The sequence below is a fragment of the Limulus polyphemus genome, unplaced genomic scaffold (genome assembly GCF_000517525.1).
Source record: "Limulus polyphemus unplaced genomic scaffold, Limulus_polyphemus-2.1.2 Scaffold307, whole genome shotgun sequence".
Lineage (NCBI taxonomy): Eukaryota > Metazoa > Arthropoda > Merostomata > Xiphosura > Limulidae > Limulus > Limulus polyphemus.
The window spans coordinates 90,214-109,976 of record NW_013665917.1 but is presented as its reverse complement, the minus strand read 5'-3'; the positions used below and the strand labels follow the sequence as shown (position 1 = coordinate 109,976).

Sequence of the window (19,763 nt, the reverse complement as noted above, 5' to 3'; positions counted from 1 at the left end):
CATTCATCTTTGTAGTTTTTCATTACTGTAAGGTTTGTATAGTAATCCCTTTACTTTTGTTCTGTTTTTTTATGAATTTTATTTCAATATCTTTCTTGTTTGTTTTTTGTAAGCTTGTTCCATATTCTTGTAAGCTGTTTTTCTATATTTCATATATGGGGGAATTCCTATGAATTTGGTTGTTTTCACTTTCTTTATTATCTTATTAATTGTGTTGATAAGTGTTATTTTTATAATTTAGTGATTTATCAATGACTTTTTCTGAAAAAAATTTTAAACCTTTAAAGTAAGTTAAAATATAATTTATTTCTTCTCTTCATCTGGATGGACAGAGGTGGAAAGCAGTGTCTTATAATCTTCTTAGTATATCTATATTTTTCCATTGATCTGTGACTCAGCATTAAGTGTGAGGACTCACTGCTAAAATCCAGGTTTCAATACTCGTGGTGAACATGGAACAAATAGCCAATTGTGTAAATTTGTTGGGATCTGTTGTTAGGAAGTTTATGGTTATTGCTTTTTGCTCTTCAGCTGTGAGTTTCATGTTAAGATGGATGAAGTTAATGTGTTTAAAGTAGTAGTTTTCTTCATCTTGGCAGGGAATATGACTGAATTTCTTTTGTTTCTAAAGAATCCATGAATACATTTACTAGAGTGGGCGATAGAGGGTTTTCCCATGCTATATCAATTTTGTTGATTTAATATTGTCCTAAGAATTCTAAACAGTTTTAATGCAAAATTAAATGTGTTTAACTCCATAGAATTAAGATTTTTTTGTTTTTATTCCATCTTCTATTACTGATTCATGCTACCAGTTACAGAAGAATGAAATCCCCTTTTGTTTTAAGAATGGTTACTGATCTTTGCATGATCACCCAATGTTACATATCAGGACCATTGAATGTCCTAGCAAGTTAAGTTATCTATCTAGACCCAACTCATTCATAGACTAAAATCAATGTATCTGAACATTTCTTCTTTGTAAAGTCTTTTGGTTTGTTTGGTAATGAATATTCCTCAGATACTTCAAAACCACAATTTGGTTTTAATTATATTATCATATTAACCGTAATAATGTTTACTCAGTGAATCAAAACAAGTTACATTTCTTCCTGTATCTAATTCCCAACTTATCCACAATGTTTTTTAGTATAAATGCAGGTCTGTAATGTACCAAGTTTTTCTTTACTTTTAGATTGCTGAATAAAATTCATTGTAGTTCATTGCATTGTACCATGACTTTATATTGGCTGTAGTTGTCATGTGATTTGCTGATTTGCTTATTGTTTTTATAATCATTTTAATATAACATACTCATCTCTATTTTTCAATCACCAGTGTTATTTCTTCATCCAAACAAATATTTTTGTCAATATCTCTTCTCACTCCTACAAAAGTCTCATTTTTTTGTTCTTGAAGAAATGAAATCAAGAAAGTCAGATCATTTGTTACATTTCTTTGTTACACATTTCTTACCCCAAGTTAATGATACACTAACATTATGACTGATACTTAGATAAAATATATTTATTTAATATAATCTGATTATAGCTGTTTCAAGTCAACATTGTATGTAAAGCTTTGGACTGTGTTAATTATAAGTTACTATTTTAATACATGTGTCATTATTGTTCAGAAATCATTCACCATTAAGTATATACATATTCAGGCTGCAGCTAAGTAAATAAATTTTCCCCCTTAATGGTCTGTGTCATGCCCATATCTTAAAAACAATTTGTCACAACGTTTATCAGTTAAAAGAACCAGCTATAAATATAGTCATTTTCTGCAATAAATTCTTATTAAATGGTTATTTAGAAAAGTTTAACTTAAAAAATTATAACATGTTGAATATATATTCATCAAATTTATGGTGAATTTTCAAAAGCCCCATGATCCTTGAAAGTAGAATAATGTTAAATCGAATTTATGTAGTTGCTGGTGGATAAAGCCAGTTTTCTGGATTGTCTTATGTAATGGTCAAAAGCAATACATTTCTGATTAAATAAAACATTGATTTGCTGTATCATATCATATATATACACATACATACATACACAAATGATTATATGTTCATTTTTACAGAGATCCATAAAAGAAGTGCAGTCTTTCAGTAAGTATATTTCTTTCTATAAACTGATCTTTTTTCTTTCTCTGTAAGTTACTAGGATATAATTTGGTGCTTAAAAGATAGATATTTCAGTATACTGTTTTATAGTTTAGTAAAAAATGAAAATTGCTTTTAAAAGTAAAAACTTATAAACATTTTAATTCAACCAATACATAATCATTGTAAATGGCTTTTTTAATGACTAATTTTAGAGTAATTTGCCAAGTAGTAAAAAAAAATGTTTGTGACATATGGTTAGAAAACATTTTTATTTTTTGCTCAAAAGTTTGTAAAATGTCTTTTCTGAACATGTGAACTTCTTTTGTTTTTTAACTTCCATCTCTTAAGTATTTTTAATGTAATCAGTGAAAATATTTTCCTTCATGTTCTAATGGCTTTTAAGGCATACTAACACTTTTGGAAACATATATGTAAATATACTAAAGCTTTTTGGACCTCTGGACTGTTTATCATGTTTGTCAAGAGTTCTCACCCATGCTAGACCACCAATGTGTTTTAGTTCACAAAGACATTTCTAAAGTGTATATCTGCAAGTAGGGTGGAATTTGATCTCACAGCATTTGGTTTGCTGCAGTCTCTCCTCTCTTCATCTTTGACTTCATTCATATTATATCTATCACCAAGTCTGTCTTACATCAAATGTTATGAGTATTCGTGTAGATTCTCTACTCTGAGATCATTGGTCTCTTTCTACAGAGTGGACCCTTCACTTTTTCAGTGGTTGTGTCTATAACTTTTTTGTTCCTTTTCTTTAATAAAAGTAGTTTTAAATGTGATTACTTTTTTCACAGTAGAATTAATTTTTGTTTATGCATTTTCTTAGACTTAGAGCTTCCCAAAACATTTATTTGTATAAATAATGCTTGTGTTAGGCTCAAAGCATATTTACAGAAATAATATGTGCCTATTATGCTTTTATTTTCAGTGGAAAAACATCCCAGTTTTCGTCTTCCTTTGGAATACTTCACATATGCTAAATATTCTGTTTATCATGAGCCTTTAGAGATTCACAGATTAGCCAGTACAAAATCTAAAACATTAGAAATTATCTCTTCTACTCCTACTAAGAGGAAAAGAGTGTCCACCTCCATAACTCCAGAAATTAAAGTGCCAGTACCCAAAGCAAAAGAAACACCAAAAAAACAATTGGATGGTAGTGTAACACCTAAAACAGAAAAAAGGTGTATTCCAAAAATCAAGCCTACACCCACAGCAACAGGCATACGTAAAAAAAGTTTGGATAATATTGTATCTAAAGGAGGAAACAAATACAGTCCAAGAATCAAGGATACACCCATAGTGCAAACAAGCGCACAAAAGAAACTGTCAGATCGTGTTTTCACATCTAAAGGAGAATTAAGATGTGGCCCACGAATTAAGTATACACCCATAGTGCCAAGAAGCACACCAATAAAACTATCATATGGTATTCTCAAACCTAAAAGAAAAAAAAAATGTGGTCCAAAAATAAAGTTTACACCCATACGACTTAAAGAAGGTAAATCTTCACCACAGATCCAATATTTTTTGCAGTCTGTCATAAAAATCCCTAAAATCTGTATTAGGAAATTAGATTCAGAAAAAAGTGTGCAGGCACAAGATAAGATGCAGATCAGTGCAAGCAATAATGTACAGGATGAAGATAAGATGCAGATCAGTGCAAGCAATAATGTACAGGATGAAGATAAGATGCAGATCAGTGCAAACAAAAGTATACAGGATGAAGCTAAGAAGCAGGTTAGTGCAAACAAAAGTTTGCAGGATGAAGTGAAGCAGATCAGTTCAAACAAAAGTATGCAGGAAGAAATTAAGACACAGATTAATGCAAACAAAGTAAAGAAGCCAAAAGCTAGGAAGAAGATTAATCCAAAGAAAAATGAGCAAGTAAAACATAAAAAGCATCAGAAAACTTTCTCTTTGTGAGTATTGTTTTTGAGACTTATCTTGTGCTATGTAACACTTGGTAATTAGTAGGTACAAATACACCTATAAGAACTTTACCCTTAAGTTTTTTCATGAATCTAATATTTTGTAAAATCAATTCAAAACAGTTTTTGTGAGTTGTTGTTTTTTCCCTTTAACCCTCTTCGTGCAAGCTCAGTTGATTTGACAATGTTCTAACTCTAACGTGACCATCAGAGTTTCCATACTATAACTTTTAATTTGTTTTGTATATTTTTACAAAATTTGGCAAGCTTTCAGTAAACATTACAAGTCTTTTGTACGCAAAAAAAAATCCAGATTTTTAAATTGAGTCTTTTTACTAAAAATTTGTCCATGAATATATGGAGTCTACTGCTCCAAGTACACAGTGATTTTCATGTTAAGATTAAAAATACTTTCCTTCATCTGAAAATCGTCAGATTTCTTTGGGTAATCTTTAGAACCTCCTAAATATATATCAAACTTTTCTTTTTGTTTTGTTTTTGATTAAAATTGTTTTTTCTTTTTAGAATAATTATAAATTGTAATTATATACTACAATTGTTTATCCTAAATAGCTTAAAGCTTGTATCAAGACTATAAAAATTATGCTTTGCCTGAGTAATATCTTTTTTCTAATGAACAATTTATGTTAAATTTTGTACTTCTCAGAGGAGTGGTAAATAAATTAAAAAAAGAGGGAAGACATAGAGAACAGGTGTCACAATTCTCATACTAGGGTAGATTGAGGATTTTTTTAAATATTTCATTATAAAGTTAAGAACTCAAAACTTGTATTAAAATTTGATTCAGTTGCTATGTTTTGATGCCAAGTTTATTTATGTATAGTGATAATAAAGTAGTTTAATTAAATTGAATATAATTCTCTCAAAAGTCGTGACATGCACACTTTGACCTACCCATATTGAGAGGGTTAAAGAGTTTAAATCATGACATTTTTAACTCTTGCATGTAAGAGTACCTAAGTGACCTGATTTTTTGTCAGGTTACACATACTGACCAATTGACAACAGTAATATCTTTGATGTTTAGGCTATCCAAGATCAAAGTTCGTTCATCTAAAGCCATTCTGTGTTCTCTACACTGTATGGGTCGGAACTATGAGCTCCCCTCCCTTCACTGTGGAATATGCCTCTGTCTGTTTCATCCAGAGTGTGTTGGTATTCCTCCCTCAAGCTGCTCTTCCATTTTTATATGTCAGGTGACTAGTTTATTTATTCATGGTTGCACTTTCTTTTAATTTCCATATGTATAAAATGAGATAGCTGAGTTTATTTTGTTGATGGTATAGCACAAAGACATTTTTTTACTTAACCACTTAAAGATACTCAATGTAATACTATATGATACCTTTGGAATAACATTAACAATATTAAATTTGTTTCTTAAGAATTTAAAATTGAGATGGGCAGGATTCAAGCCTCTGTGTTATCTGAGTAGTTACTTTAGTGAACTAGCCTATAATGTTCAAAGTGGCACACTCAATTTTTACTTATTGATTCTAAAGGCTATATTTGGCAATACACTTGAGCTGTGCTAATTAGCTTATAAGAATCTGTATCTTCTCATTTTTTATTGAAATTGTTGATGTTAATTGATTTAACCATTGATATTTTAAAGGTGGCACCCCATATTTATTGAAAACATGTAAACAGATCAGATGGTATTTGAATTCAAGACCCTGTTATCTGGGTAGTTGTTTTAGCAATTACTATTTTTTGAATGCTATAAATCTCGGTTTTCTCGTGAGTGGATATTAGGAACATAATTTGGTAGTGCCCTTGAACTATATCTGTTGACTTGTAACATATCAAACAACCATATTACTACCAGCATAAGATAAATTGCAAATTTATTAAACACACTACAAGTTTTTCTAAGTAAAAGTGATCAATAATCAACAAGCTGTGCCTGACCAGGATTTTGTCTCATTGTTAGTACTAGATGTACTTCCACAGGGTCTCCAAAAGTGTTATTTTTTAAGAGTAAATGCAACCAAAATTAAAAGTAACAAATATTTTTATTTCTTGCATTTGAAGTTCATATGTCATGCTGAGTTGTAGACCACAGAGTGCATAATTGTTCTTGTAATTCATGCCATGTGCCTGTTTTACTGACATCATAACAGTACAAACTGCAATGTTAAGTATCCCTTACGTGCCCACATTTTGGTGTTTTCTGACTGATTGACAGACAACATACTACTGTATAGTCGTGCAAGTGGTTAAAACAGGTGACTCCTCAAGGCAGCCTCAAGTTTCCTTTTAGGGAAATTAAATCACATCAAGTAATAATAACAATTAAAAGAATCAGAAGAATAAAAAATGTAATTTGTAACATTATACAGAAGAACACTTATCTACAATAACACAAATAAGGATCAAACAAATATCTACAAAAATCTTTCTTTTAATAATCAACAAATATATCTAACACATCTCTAGCCCAACTTCTCATGACAGTCTCACTTTAGTTCAGATTGTACGCTTTTTATATTCTTGCAAGACCACAAGATTATATATCACATGACTAACAATTTAGCATTTGTTTTACATAATCATACATTAATCTAGTATCTATACATCACTGCAAGGGAGTCTTCTATTGTTTTTTTAAAAGAAAAGACTAATTTAATGTACACTAGAAGGCCTGTGAGCTTACCTTTTAAAGCAAATAAAAATATAGCTGAACTAAATGGTAGAAGGAGAAATACATAAATGATAAACAAAACCATTACTAAAAGTAAACTGTCACTTCATTTTCAGTTCCCAATTTTCCTGTGATTAAACAAATACCTTATTCTCCAACCCTAGGAACCAAATACATTTCAGGTACAGATATGTGTGTGACAAAAGGTATCTTCTGTCTGGTCTTCCTTTGGTTCTAGCTCTGTTTCAGCTTACTGGAAAAGTTCATCACTATTTCCCTAAAATACTTTGTGCATTTGATTTCAATGTATTGCAATACCAATATTCATAACACTTAGCGAATTTCAGCCTATCAGAAATAGAAATAATAGTGTAATTCCATGTACTCTCTTTACAGAACATTTAAATGTGATATCAAACTCTTTACTATTTCTCATTTAGTAGCTTCAGAGTTCCATAACTTCTTTAATTTTACATTTTACCAAATATGTATCTGTAGTTTTCCTCTGTATTTGAAGTGTACCTTTTACTGAAATGTTCGTGAGCTAAATCAATTTTAGCTTACAGAGCTAGAGTTAGGTTAGTTAGGTTATTCTCTCCAGTTTTCGAAAACTATTTCTGATCCTAGCCTTTCCCTCTGACATGAGGCTGCAATGTCCACCTATCTACTCTCAGGTATGTAGTAAATTTGGGAAGATGAGAAGTCGCATATCACTCAAGAAAGAGCTGGACGATTAGTGGAATTTGCTAATTGATTAATTGTCTGGCTCATTAATCAATAACATTCAAATAATCATCTATTCTCACAGGAGATTAATCTTCCTATTTTCATATAGTTTCTCAGTAAAAATAAAGTTATTATTTAGGATGGGTAGAAAAATTCTAAAAAAATTTACAGTTGCGTTGTTTACAGGCAAAACTCCTTGGAACAATACAAAAATGAAAATTTTAACATTTTGTTAAATTTTTCGTCATGAATTACACTAAATAAATGTTAGAAAATAACGTTCTAAACTATTTTTAGGTTAAAATTTTTGAAATAAAAGTTGAATTAACATCTGGAATTGACTTAACATTTGTGGCAAAAAAATTCATTAGGAAAAAGGACCTATCTTTAGATTTAATAACTTAGGAGTAAATTACTTTGTTCATCCTAAACTGTTGTACATGAAAATGTATCATACATGCAATGTATTACAAAAGCTGTATCAACCAGAAAATATGATTAATAGCATTCTGGTTGTTTCTTCCTACAGATTTTTTTAAATTAACTTTTATTAAATATTATTACACTACAGTCTAAGATACCAATATCAAAATATATAATGTTTTTCATGCATTCGAGCAGTTCAAGAATTAAGTGACTTCCAGTTTGTTGGTTTCATATCTTTTCTTTTAGTAAGCAGGCATTGAATTGTTTCCTTGTTATAGTATATTTACTTTCCAGAAGGCCTAAAAGTTATAGTTTGATGACGAGAAACCCGTTTTTAGAAAATATAGTTTGGAGATGGCTTAAATAGGTTCTTTACAGTATTATCATTTATTGACATATTCCATACATTATATATATGTCATTTATGTGTTTGCAATGCAAAGTACCAAAATTTGAATTAATAGAATAATCATCTTCAAACTTACTATACTTCTATATTCGATGCCAAACCTGTTTTCTTATTATCTTTCGTCACTGTGGTTTACGGATATTTAAAGTCATTCATGTATTCAGTATTCCTTTTCATTGCTTTCCCTTATTCTCTAAGCTCATCACTTCTACATACTTTCATAATCTTTATTTTTTCCTCACTTATTGTTAATGACAATGCTAAGTTTGTGAATGCTTCTTTGATTTCAGCCATAATGTGTACACTATTTGCATATGCAAGTAGATTTATAATTTGATTATGGTTATTACGTCTCAGGCTCACTCCCTGATACCTATGCAGAATATCTCTTGCTGCTTTCTCTATTGCTGTATGGAAGAACAATGGTAACAGGAGGCATCCATGCCTTAGGCCACTCTTCACCTTGAAAGAGTTTAAGTTTTTCTCACCTGCACAAAACACTCACTCCCCTCATAACAAACATTAACCATTTTTATTAGTTTATTTGGAATTTCAAACTCTTTCATTATCTTCTACAGAGTTGACTAACATGTATATAGTCATACGCTTGCATGAGTGACACCTTGGCAAACATAATGAGTGGTATTGCACTTATGTGTCATTGAATATCATTGTTATAGATTGATAGTTTGAGAATTTGTTACTCAAGAAACTAAAGGATGCTAGTATAGTTCCTATCAAAAAACTGAAAAAAACGTGCTTTAAAAAATAAAGTTTCAAATTCTTTAGTGTTGGGTAAATGAAGTTGTGAAATGTATACAAAAGTATGGGGAAGCAACATATTATAAAGTATTTACTAAGACTTATATACAACTAAAAATTGGGTTTTGATACCCATGGTGGGTAAAGCAGAGATAGCTCATTGTGCATCTCTGCACTTAACAACAGAAAAAACAGTTGGAAAAAATAGCATAATAATGATAAAATTAAAACACAATTATCATTAATATATGTTAGTATAAATTTACTACATGTAATTTAGAAAACATTATTTAGTTCTAGCCAAGATGTATGGAATTTGCAGAAAATAAAATCAGTATATGAAACAAGGAGCTGAAGAAATTTGAATTTTCAAATTTATAAAGAAATAAAAGGAGACATGTAGAAAAAATTAGTTATATCAATAACCAAGGCTGCTATTATATTCCAAGTCAAACCATTATTTAATGATAAAAATGTGTATTAAATCAGCATTGAATAAATATTTAACTAGTATTGATGAACTTGAAAATATGAATTTAAAATCAAACATTATGAGTATTTCAGGTAAAATCTTCCTACTATTAAAAATATAGTTAATGTGTTAATGTTTGCTTGTAATCTTGCATATTCAATGTATAATTATTACTATATTTATTTATTATAGTTGATGTTTATTAAAGTAAGATTAACTTCCTAAAACAACTATAAACCACACTCAAGTAAGTTGTGACTATATAATATGTGTTGTAACATTTTTTGTTAATGTTTCGATAAAGATTTTCAATTCAAAATTCATTATAATGTTGACTTTTTTTTTACTTAACATAATTTCAAGTTAATTCTTATCAAAGTAACATTGTGTGGAAAGTTTTATTAGGAAATTTGCTCACACAAGTAACAAGTGAAAATATTGCCAATTGCAGAAACATATGATCAAGTTATCTAGGCATTTTTGAAACAAAGCTTAAAACTTTTAGGTTCGGTGCCTTTTTTTTTTCAGGTTTGATTGAGCTACTACAAACATTTGTTTTCTTGGGTCATATGACAGCTTTATTACAATCACATACAATTTATACATAAGTGATTATGAAGTATATTTTTCTGGTGTTTTTCTATACAGTATAAAATACAATGCTTAAGAAGTTGTGTTTGTTCTTTTTGTTACCTTAATAAAATGATTGATACTTGCAAATTTTAATACTATATTAATTTATTGATTTTTTATTGTTTATTTAAAATCAATTAATACATTTAAATCAGTAATTTATCACATGGTTTAAAGGCTGACATGACAGAAAAGATAAGTAAAACTGTTTCATGAGGTTTGCCTGTTGGTTCAAGGCATACCAATGGCTGCCACATCGTCTACTGACACTCAAATTCAGGAAGGTAAGAGATGTGGTGTTAAAATGTAACACATACACAATGTAAAAAAAATAGAACTTATAGTTTATTTAGCACTAACTAAAACATTTGTACAAATTATAAAATATTGTAAATCTGTAATTTTCAATTGTGTTCAATATTAAAGAATACAATTGTACAATTATAAATTAGAAACAAAACATAATGTAAAAAACAGTAAACACTTATTTAACACAAAAGTAGCCAAAGATTTTATGGTGGGTGCTGCCAGCCAGTTATCTTTCCTTTAGTATAATCATAAACCATAATTTCAATTAGTTAATTATTTTTGTGAGTCTTGAAACTAATGATTAATTTGAACAAACTTGAATTAATTGAAAATATTAATGAGAAACCATAAAGGGCAATATTTCAATTACTTTAATAGTTGGAATAATTAAAAAGAGTAGTAATTGGAAACACTTTTACTTGGTATTAATCGATGCTCATATTGAGTTAATTGAGTTAACTGCCCAGCTCTACTTGGGAATGTGCATGAATTTCATCATCAACCAGTAATTGGTGTGCTGTTTTTACACCAAAGATATGCAGTCTTTTTCTTCTTACAGTTGAGGCCTAATGATGATATTAGTATGTGTTTCTAACAATACAAAAAAAACAACATGGAAAGACAACATAAAGCAAGTAAAAAATTGTTTTATGGTATTCCAGAGTGATAGGATTCAACAAGTTTCATCCACTTAATTTCACTTTAATGAATATTTTTTTAAGCTGTAATTTTTTTTTTCCAAAGCTGATTTTGCCCTAGGATTTATTTTCAAGGTAACTTATAAAGATAGAGAAAAAATTCTCACTGTAATAATAAAAATGAAAACTATGTACAGTAATATTTAGTTTGTAATGCTCCATTCATTTTTTACAGTAGTTCTTTTTTAATGTATTCTTTGTAAAAGATATTTTTTGAACCACTTAGTAAAACAAAATTATAACTTTACTTCCACAAATATTTTTTTTTGTATCTTTAAAAATAATATGATAACAATGTTCACCTACTGCTAACTTTTAGTGAAAGTAGTGAAAAAGCAAAGTCATCTGCAGAAAGTACAGACATCTTTTCTTATAGTTTTGCAGGAAAAATGTTAAAGGAAAAGTGTTGTTTCTTCCATCTGGTGATCGCCCTTTCATGCCTCAAGAATTTCAGTTCTTGAATCAAACAAAACCATTACATAATGGAAAAGCTGAGGAAGAAGCATTGACACCTGCTAAACCACCTGCTGAGAGTAATATACGGCCAAACACAACCATTCCTCTTCCAGAAGTGGTGCTTACTCAAGATCCCTTTGCTAAAGAAGGGAGCATCAGAAACAACACCCCAAAAGCAACTGTACCACTCAAGACATCCCTTGCTTCTTTGAGCAGTTTGGAACTTCAAGCTATCCATCCATTTCCTGGTGCCCCAGTAAGGCATAGTCTTCCACAGGGACAAAAATTCATACATAGAAATTCTCTTGCAGGTGATAATATGGGACAAGTTTCAAATGTTTCTCCTGTTTCCAATAGTGATGGGGTTCATGGCTCTGTTGTGCAAAATGTGCTTTTTATGCCTGTACATACTCAGACTTCTTCTTGTAGACCAGCATCTGTTCAAGTAATTCAGTCTCCATCACATGTCATTGGTAGTGTTTCTGGTGCAGTAGTAACCTCTCTTCCACTTTTGTCAAGTTCTTCTCCTCATCTATTGCAAGCACTTTCATCCCATCCTCTAGTTAGAACTGGAAATGAAGCTATTGTTGATGCTGGTAAATCCCAACTATTTCAAAGAACCCAGAAAAATGTACTTTCACCAGCCCATAGTACAGTTGCAAATACGCCTTTGTTACCAGATGGGTTCCTTGTTACTAACCCTGTAGGCAAACCAGTAACTGAGAATACTAATTTACCTTTACCCATTTGCTCTGGTTCCTTAAAGCTACAGCCAGTAACAAATTTAGTCACATGTTCTTCGGGTAGTAACATCTGTTTGACTCCAACCGTGTCTGTAGTACCTTCTTCAAGTATAGCAGTTCTGCCTCAGGTTCTCCCCTTGAGGGGGTCTGTGTGTTCCACAATCCCTTTTGCTTCAAATAGTTCCACTTTCAGGGTACAAATACAGAAATCTAATCCTGTCCATTTATATAAGATTGACCTTTCTGGGAGAAAGTGGTTAGATAACATGAAGACTACTAGTACTACAACAACAACAGTGTCAGACAAGAACAGTTTTGCAATGTCTAAAACAGTAGCTGTTGAAAAGAAGACTGAATCTTCTCTTACAGAAGAAGTACCACAAGCAACTATTCCATTTGTGAGTAGCCACATAGAAACACCTTCACCATTACCTAAAGAAGATTTAATGGTTCTAGAAAGTGAAGCACCTAGTGTGCAAACAGAGATTGAAAAACATAGTGTGCAATCAGAGATTAAGCTCAAAGAGGTTAAAGTTACTCTTGTCAAACTCCCAGAACGCATATACAACTATTCTGTGAGGAGTCAGGCTTCTAAAGAAACTCTAAAAATGCAAAAACCAAAACCGTCACTCTGTTATATTAATCAACTGGTTGGAGGCTTTGATTGTATAAATTATATATTCCAGTATTTAGGAGTAGCGGATCTTCTCAGGTGAGTACTTTTTAAGTACGTTGTAAGATTTCATCACACTTGAGTAATTGTTTTGTATGGGCTCTTGTGCATATCTGTGTGTGTGTATATATATGGATCTCAAACAACTTTGAAGTACATACCAAAAAGGTTATAATTTGAAAAGTAGTATAAATCTCTAGTTCGTTTATTTTTCTTATGAATTTGTTCTTCATTTGTTTTTTAAACTAAACCTAAAAACAAACTGTCACAAGATGTTTTTCATAATAGTTAACTTTGTTATGCTAGTAACATAAGAATAGTTTGAAGATTGCTTTTACATTTTGTATATAAACTTGTTTTAAAAGTACACAGAAACCAGTCAATTTGTATATGGGTTTGCTAGTGTATAACCTGAGTGCAACAACATGCTAACCTTTATGGTATAGGTTATGTATAGAAACAGACATTGGCTGTTAAAATTGAAACTGACTAAAACATTTCTATTACGATTATGCTAAAAGCTCTTAGCCAGAATGAAGTGTTATGCAATTACACATCCTTATACTGTATGTTTTAAAGTAAGAGAGTTCTAGTATAGTGTTGATCAAATGTTGAGGTCACACCACCCATGACATCAGGGAAGATGGAGTTTTTTCATTCCTTAAATAGTCGATTTTTGGCATTTTTGATTGCATCAGTATATTTGATATAATGTTTATGCTAATCATTTGTTGCTGTTTAACAAATGTATTAATTACATGTTAATTCTGATATTAGTCATGAAAAGTTATATTGCATATAATTCAACTGAAGTAAGAAATATGAAACACAAGGTTGAGTAATTTATAATTTCAGAAAACATCAGTTCTTTCTTTATACATTTTGTTATAAATCATAGTTATACTCTAGTTATTTTAAACAGTAAAGTATATCTACTAATTATTATAAAAGAACTGATGTGTGTTTATATATTGTATTGTAATAATATTCATACTAAATACATAATCATCAAAATCAGAACATAAGAGGTAATCTGTATATAATTTTAAATAAGATATCTTTCATATATACTGTAATTCTTAAAGTGGAAGTTTCTACTCTTTTATACTTGATTTAAAATGTGTTCATCATTGGCAGTAAAATAGTATTATCACACTATAACGTATAAAAATGAAGTTCAACATAATGAATTTTTAAATGCAATTCTTAATTATATCAGGTTACAATGAACTTTGCACACTTGAAGCTATGACTATGCAAGTATAAAATAAAGTTGTACATATATAATATATAAATGAAATTTTATATTAAAGTTTTTGTCACATGAAGTTATAATAAATTATGCACTCTTGAAACTGTGAATAAACAAACAAAATTAGCAGTTTTGCTTATATCAGTGTACCGAATATTATTATTTCTAATTTTTAGGACTGGTTTGCACTTATTAGTCATTGTATAATTATAATGTTGATAAAACATACAGGTTATGGTGGACTGTTGTAAAGCCTTTGTAATTAATTGTCTTTTTAACATTATCGAAATGTATTTTGTTTCAAACCCCAATAACTGCAAATTTTAGTTGAACAGCTATATATAAAGGAGGGGAGGGGGTTAAAGCATAAAATGTTGCTTTATTAGCCTTGAGTTTCATTTCCTCAACTTTTTCTTGATATATATGCACATAGCTACAGCCTATTCAGAAGAGGAAAAAGGTTCATGAAAACTTCACTTAAAAAGAGCATTGTAAGAGCAACACCAAATGCATTGTGTGACTTTTTTTTCACATTTCAACACAACAAATCAGCTTTCAAAATTTTAGTAAGCTAACTTTACATGTATATATGAAATGTGGATAAGGTGTGGAGATTGAAATTCAGTTTTATTCATTATTTTCAGAGATAAAAAAAAAATACAGATGTTATTTACGTATTGGTCTTCTTTGTTAACTGTATATAATTAACACATTAACATAACACAACTGAGGAATGATGTTAAACATACAAGTAGCAATGACCTAATCTTTCAGTTAACTATTTGTATTGTTCGTAACCTATAATTTATAATGTTTGTATATTGCGAAAAGTGTAGTTTATTTAAATGACTTGTAGAAATAAATAAGATAAAAAAATAAATATATTTTCCTCTTACGCAGTCAAAAACTTTGACCAGAGTTTTACAAAATAATTACCAAAATTTGGTGCTAAAGGTTGTACATACATGAATACAATCATTTATATTTATTATTTGTGCAAATACATGCAATTTTTAAAACTATTATTATCAATGCACAGCTTGAAAAATGTTCATTAATACGGGATTTTTGGATTAAATGTATATAAATATATAAACACAGACAGATTTTGTATAACCTTTCAATTCTCATTGACAACTATACTTGGAATGCATCATCTGAAACACACTATCCTTTCACATTCTAGCATTATGTAAAGCTGATCCTTTGGAATAAAATAGTGTTGATGTAGTATGTTCACAGTCCAAGTGGTATGTGTCTTCTTCACATGCAGAAATGTAAACAGTTTTAAATTCATATGCTAGATTAAACAATTTTGATGGCAGTTGTACAGTGTACACTGAATTTGTTAACATATGTGAACATTCTTTGCTATTTGCTCACCTAGTTATCAAATGTAACTGGTTATTGGATAAGTGTTGAAACTTTTAGACTTAATGTATTTTTTAAGTTATAATAACTGGTAGTAATGTTTCTTTTTTAAGTTATGCAGTCATGACTCATGTTTATCATTTTGTATTTTATTAGTGTGATTACTGTTATTAGATGGAAAGAATTTTGGTACAATACCTTACCTCCAATTATGTAATAGCTTTTCTCATTCAGTGTTGCCATCTACGTGCACAATATTTTTTGCTTGCCACTAGCCTTGATACTCCCACTTACCCCATGTGTTTAATGCAAGTAAGCATGCAACAACCCTCTACCAATGGGAGTGTGACACACCCTCCTGATGCAGCTATACTGTAGAACTCAATCTTCGCTTCTCAATTTGGCACAGCAATGTAAAGATTTGTTCAAAATTTGCTCCTGATTTATTTTAAATTTTTCACATTTTATTCATTATCCTGTCCACTCCATGTCAGGTATTTCTCTTTGCACCTTTTTTAACCTGCTCAACCTTAGTTTCCATTTCTTACACTCTTTCATCCAGTACCTCTGTTACCACTTCTGCTATTCCCCTCCCTCCTTTGACAACTTCAGTTGCCAGTGTATCATCCCAATGTCCTCCACACTCTGGCTTCATATGTGCAATTTGTCCCATCCCTTGCAAAGCAGTATGCTCTTCACATGGGTAGCTTCCATTCCTTCCATTCTTTCTTATTGTAGTATCAGGGAAAATGGCAGGTTTTTCACAGGTAGTCTCCACACCGTAGTTACCTCCCTTCACATCCTACTGTTTCTTATTTGTCTGAATTTATCTGGCTTTTCGATAATTGTTTTTCTGTTTCTCCCATTTACGGCTGTAGAGCAACCTTGTCCAATACCTTCATTTTCTCCCATTTTTGTAGAGTTTTTTCTTCTCCAGTCCTCTTCCTTTTGTCTCCTTCGTCCTATGCCCCTTCCTGATTGGGACATCACTGTGGTTCCCCATGCCCTTACTGTATCTTCTTTTGAACCTTTGACCACTGTTTCCTGTACCATTTGTTCCTCAAGACCTATTTTTTATGCTTTTTTTCCCATGGTCATTGTCTGTCAGATAATTTCACCCTTGACTTATCACATGTCTTTTATCACGATACCTATGTTCTTCTGTATGCATATAGCAGTCTTTTTCCCTAGAAGTTGGCGGCTTGTGAAGATAATGTCACTTTCACCCCTATTTCCCTTCCTTCCATTTTTCAATTATATTCTCGTTCTGATCTGGATCGTGTCTTCTGTCCTGTTCATGTTCTACAATGTTATATTGCCCGCACAGCTTTTTTTCTTTGTTTCCCTTTCCTTTTTTTCTTTGGAACCCTTCTTCTCTCCACATGATATTTCCCCTACAATTCAGATTAGCTTATTCTTCCTTGTTTTCTGATTCCCAATGTCTTTTTCTAAGTGCTCTCTCATCTGGCATTTCTCCCTTTCCCTGGCTTCCCATTTCCACCGTCCATTAGAGGAAATCGTTCAGACTGGCATGTGGATCATGCCTGATACATTCATCTCCCATTACCGTCATCATGTGGCCATCTCTTCCTCATCTGGATACCAAATACTGCTTGTTGCCATTCTTTACACATCAGTTCAACTGTGAGTGGGTAAGATTATATTTCTTTATTTCCTTTTAGGGTCACTAATGCATATGTTGAATCTGTGGCAAGTGGTGCCTGTCCAGGTATACTAATCCATAAATCTGCATTGTGCAGCCATCCCAGTTTATAATGCCCATTGTTTAAGTGAGGTGTTACACAAAATGCTTGTAGGTTCATCCCTGGAGCATTTTACATCATAACTATGTCTGTCCCAAACTGTACCTCTCATGGAATTGAGTAAAACAGTGTCAGAATAGCTGTCCATCTCTCCAATCCTGGTTGAATAAATTGGGACTGGCCTGCTTTTAAAATAGAGTTTCTTAGTCACCCATTGCACTTTCTCCAGTGTTGCGTTCCTCCATCTTTGAGTGGAGTATGGGAGTCCTTGCCACTTCCCAGCTCCTAGCCACTAGGATGGTGGACTGTAGAGGCATACTACTGAGTGTGCTCAATCTGATTTAGTTGAGAGTAGGGTGGTGGTATTCTGTCAATGGTGTGAACCCTCCTTATACCACTGGCTGGATGTACAATACCTGATGCCACCTGGTTATGGACTGGAGATGATCCTCCAAAATGCATTCCACCCCTCCAGCTGTGACCCCTAATTCTACTGCTGTCCAGATGTCAGATTAGAGCTAAACCAGCCAACATAAGCCCTCACACATGGCTGGTAGGGAGCCCTCATCCTACTGCAGACTGGATGATAAATTTCCAATGCTGCCTGGTTTTGAATTTGAGTGAACCACCACATTGCATTCCTCCTTCCTACTGTTGCTCAGATGTTGGTCTCGAGTTGGCCTATGTTTTCGTTGTGTACTGGATTTGCACAGATTTACCTTGATTGGGTGTTTGGAGTGGAAGTTGGTTTCACTTCTGATTCCTAAGCTTGAGGCAAAAATGGTTGGGACCTTCTTCCTACCATGGACAAAAGACAAATACATGATGCTCCCTGGTTTTATACTGGAATTGAACCACTGATTAAGGTCTGATGTGCCCTAGCCACTGTACACTGTTTAGCATGTCCAATTGCTTGTGGATGTGCTCCTTCTTGTCTAGTGACACATATTTTCACAATGGGCGAAGAGTTTCCCTGTCTCAGATGTAGTGCAGTCTCCCATGGGTGTGTTCCTCTAAAGAGAAATGTCATACTTCATGGGCTCTCTTCAGATGCTTTCTCAAAGGTGCTCATTTAAGTAAAGTTTGTACTGGTCCATCCACTAAGTCAGTGTTGGATTCTAGCTATTATGTGAGAGTCGGTAAGGTATCTTATCGGAAATTATAATTTTCCTAAACTGAAATGTATTTCTGATAGTTACTTAACTCTGCTTATATTTCCCACCCTTATTTCCCACTGCTGTGCTTCTTTTTTGCCTAATTTCGAGGTGAAGATTGAGTTCTACAGTATAGAGGGAGCCAGCTGCTCCAGGAAGGTGTGTTGCACTCCAATTGGTTAAAGGTTGTTGCTGCTACAACATAACTGTACCATGTTAAAATGTGAGGTAGGTGGGAGTATCAAGGCTAGTGGTGAGCAAAAAATTTTGTGCATATAGAAGGCAGCACTGAACAAGAAAAGCTAATATGTGAGAGAGTGTAAGTATCTATTGTAAATACATTTTCTGTTTATGAAAATTATAACTTCCAATGTATAAACCAAAATCAGTCTTTAATGAGGGCTAAGTAAATATAAGTTAATCCCAATTAAAAATAAGTTATACTACTTGCATAGTAAAATAATTTCCCTATGGTTTCAAGGTATAACAAGATTGAAAACCACTTAAGTTTTTTTGACATAATACTTCACTCTTCGTTAAGTCAGCTAGACATTCATCTTTTAGAGGGACTAAAACAAGTATAAAAAGATTTAAATTTAGTTGCTTGAAAGAGGTTTTCTTGATAGCAGTGTTATATTTTGTCAGTTCATCCAAGTTAAGATTTATAGAACATAGAATATTTATTAGTTCTATTCACTGTTCTTTGTTTTGAAAATTTACTTATTTGTACATAACAAACTGGTTTATCTGAAGCACTAATATTTTCAAGTAGCTTTTTTCCAGTTTTCTTTAAAACAAAGTATAAATGATAGTTAATCAAATCTTTAAAAAAATATTAGTTTTGAGAAGCTGTATGAAACCATAGAAGTGTATTAAGATAACAAATAATAGCAGGTTAGGTTGATAAAACACAAAACATTTTATTTACAAGGTTTGAACATTTCAGAATACACTCATTCCATCTTCAGCAAAATCTTAAAATTGTGTTACAAAGGTGATTATTAACTAAAACTATAATATTGTAATCACTAGTTTACTTACTTATTAAGAAAAGTGGACAACAGAAGGATAAAACAAAGTATTACAGAGATATTGCAAAACAGTTGAGTTTTAAGTGTGTAAGTTTAGAATAATTTTAGATTTAAAGAGCTTTTTGAGTTATTAAGAGTCAGGTGGTCTTGAGCTGTGAGTA

The 19,763-nt window shown here is 31.7% G+C and overlaps 1 protein-coding gene across 3 annotated transcripts in view; it reads left to right on the top strand.

Moving 5' to 3' along the window:
- LOC106457245 overlaps positions 1–19,763 on the top strand; it is a 79,808-nt gene that overhangs the window by 40,307 nt on the left and 19,738 nt on the right. For all 3 annotated transcript variants that reach the window (XM_022383080.1, XM_022383082.1, XM_022383081.1), the window contains exons 6-9: positions 2,086–2,113; positions 3,057–4,050; positions 5,108–5,276; positions 11,536–13,070. In XM_022383080.1, the coding sequence (XP_022238788.1) occupies positions 2,086–2,113; positions 3,057–4,050; positions 5,108–5,276; positions 11,536–13,070 (2,726 nt within the window). The remainder of the gene's footprint in view (positions 1–2,085; positions 2,114–3,056; positions 4,051–5,107; positions 5,277–11,535; positions 13,071–19,763) is intronic.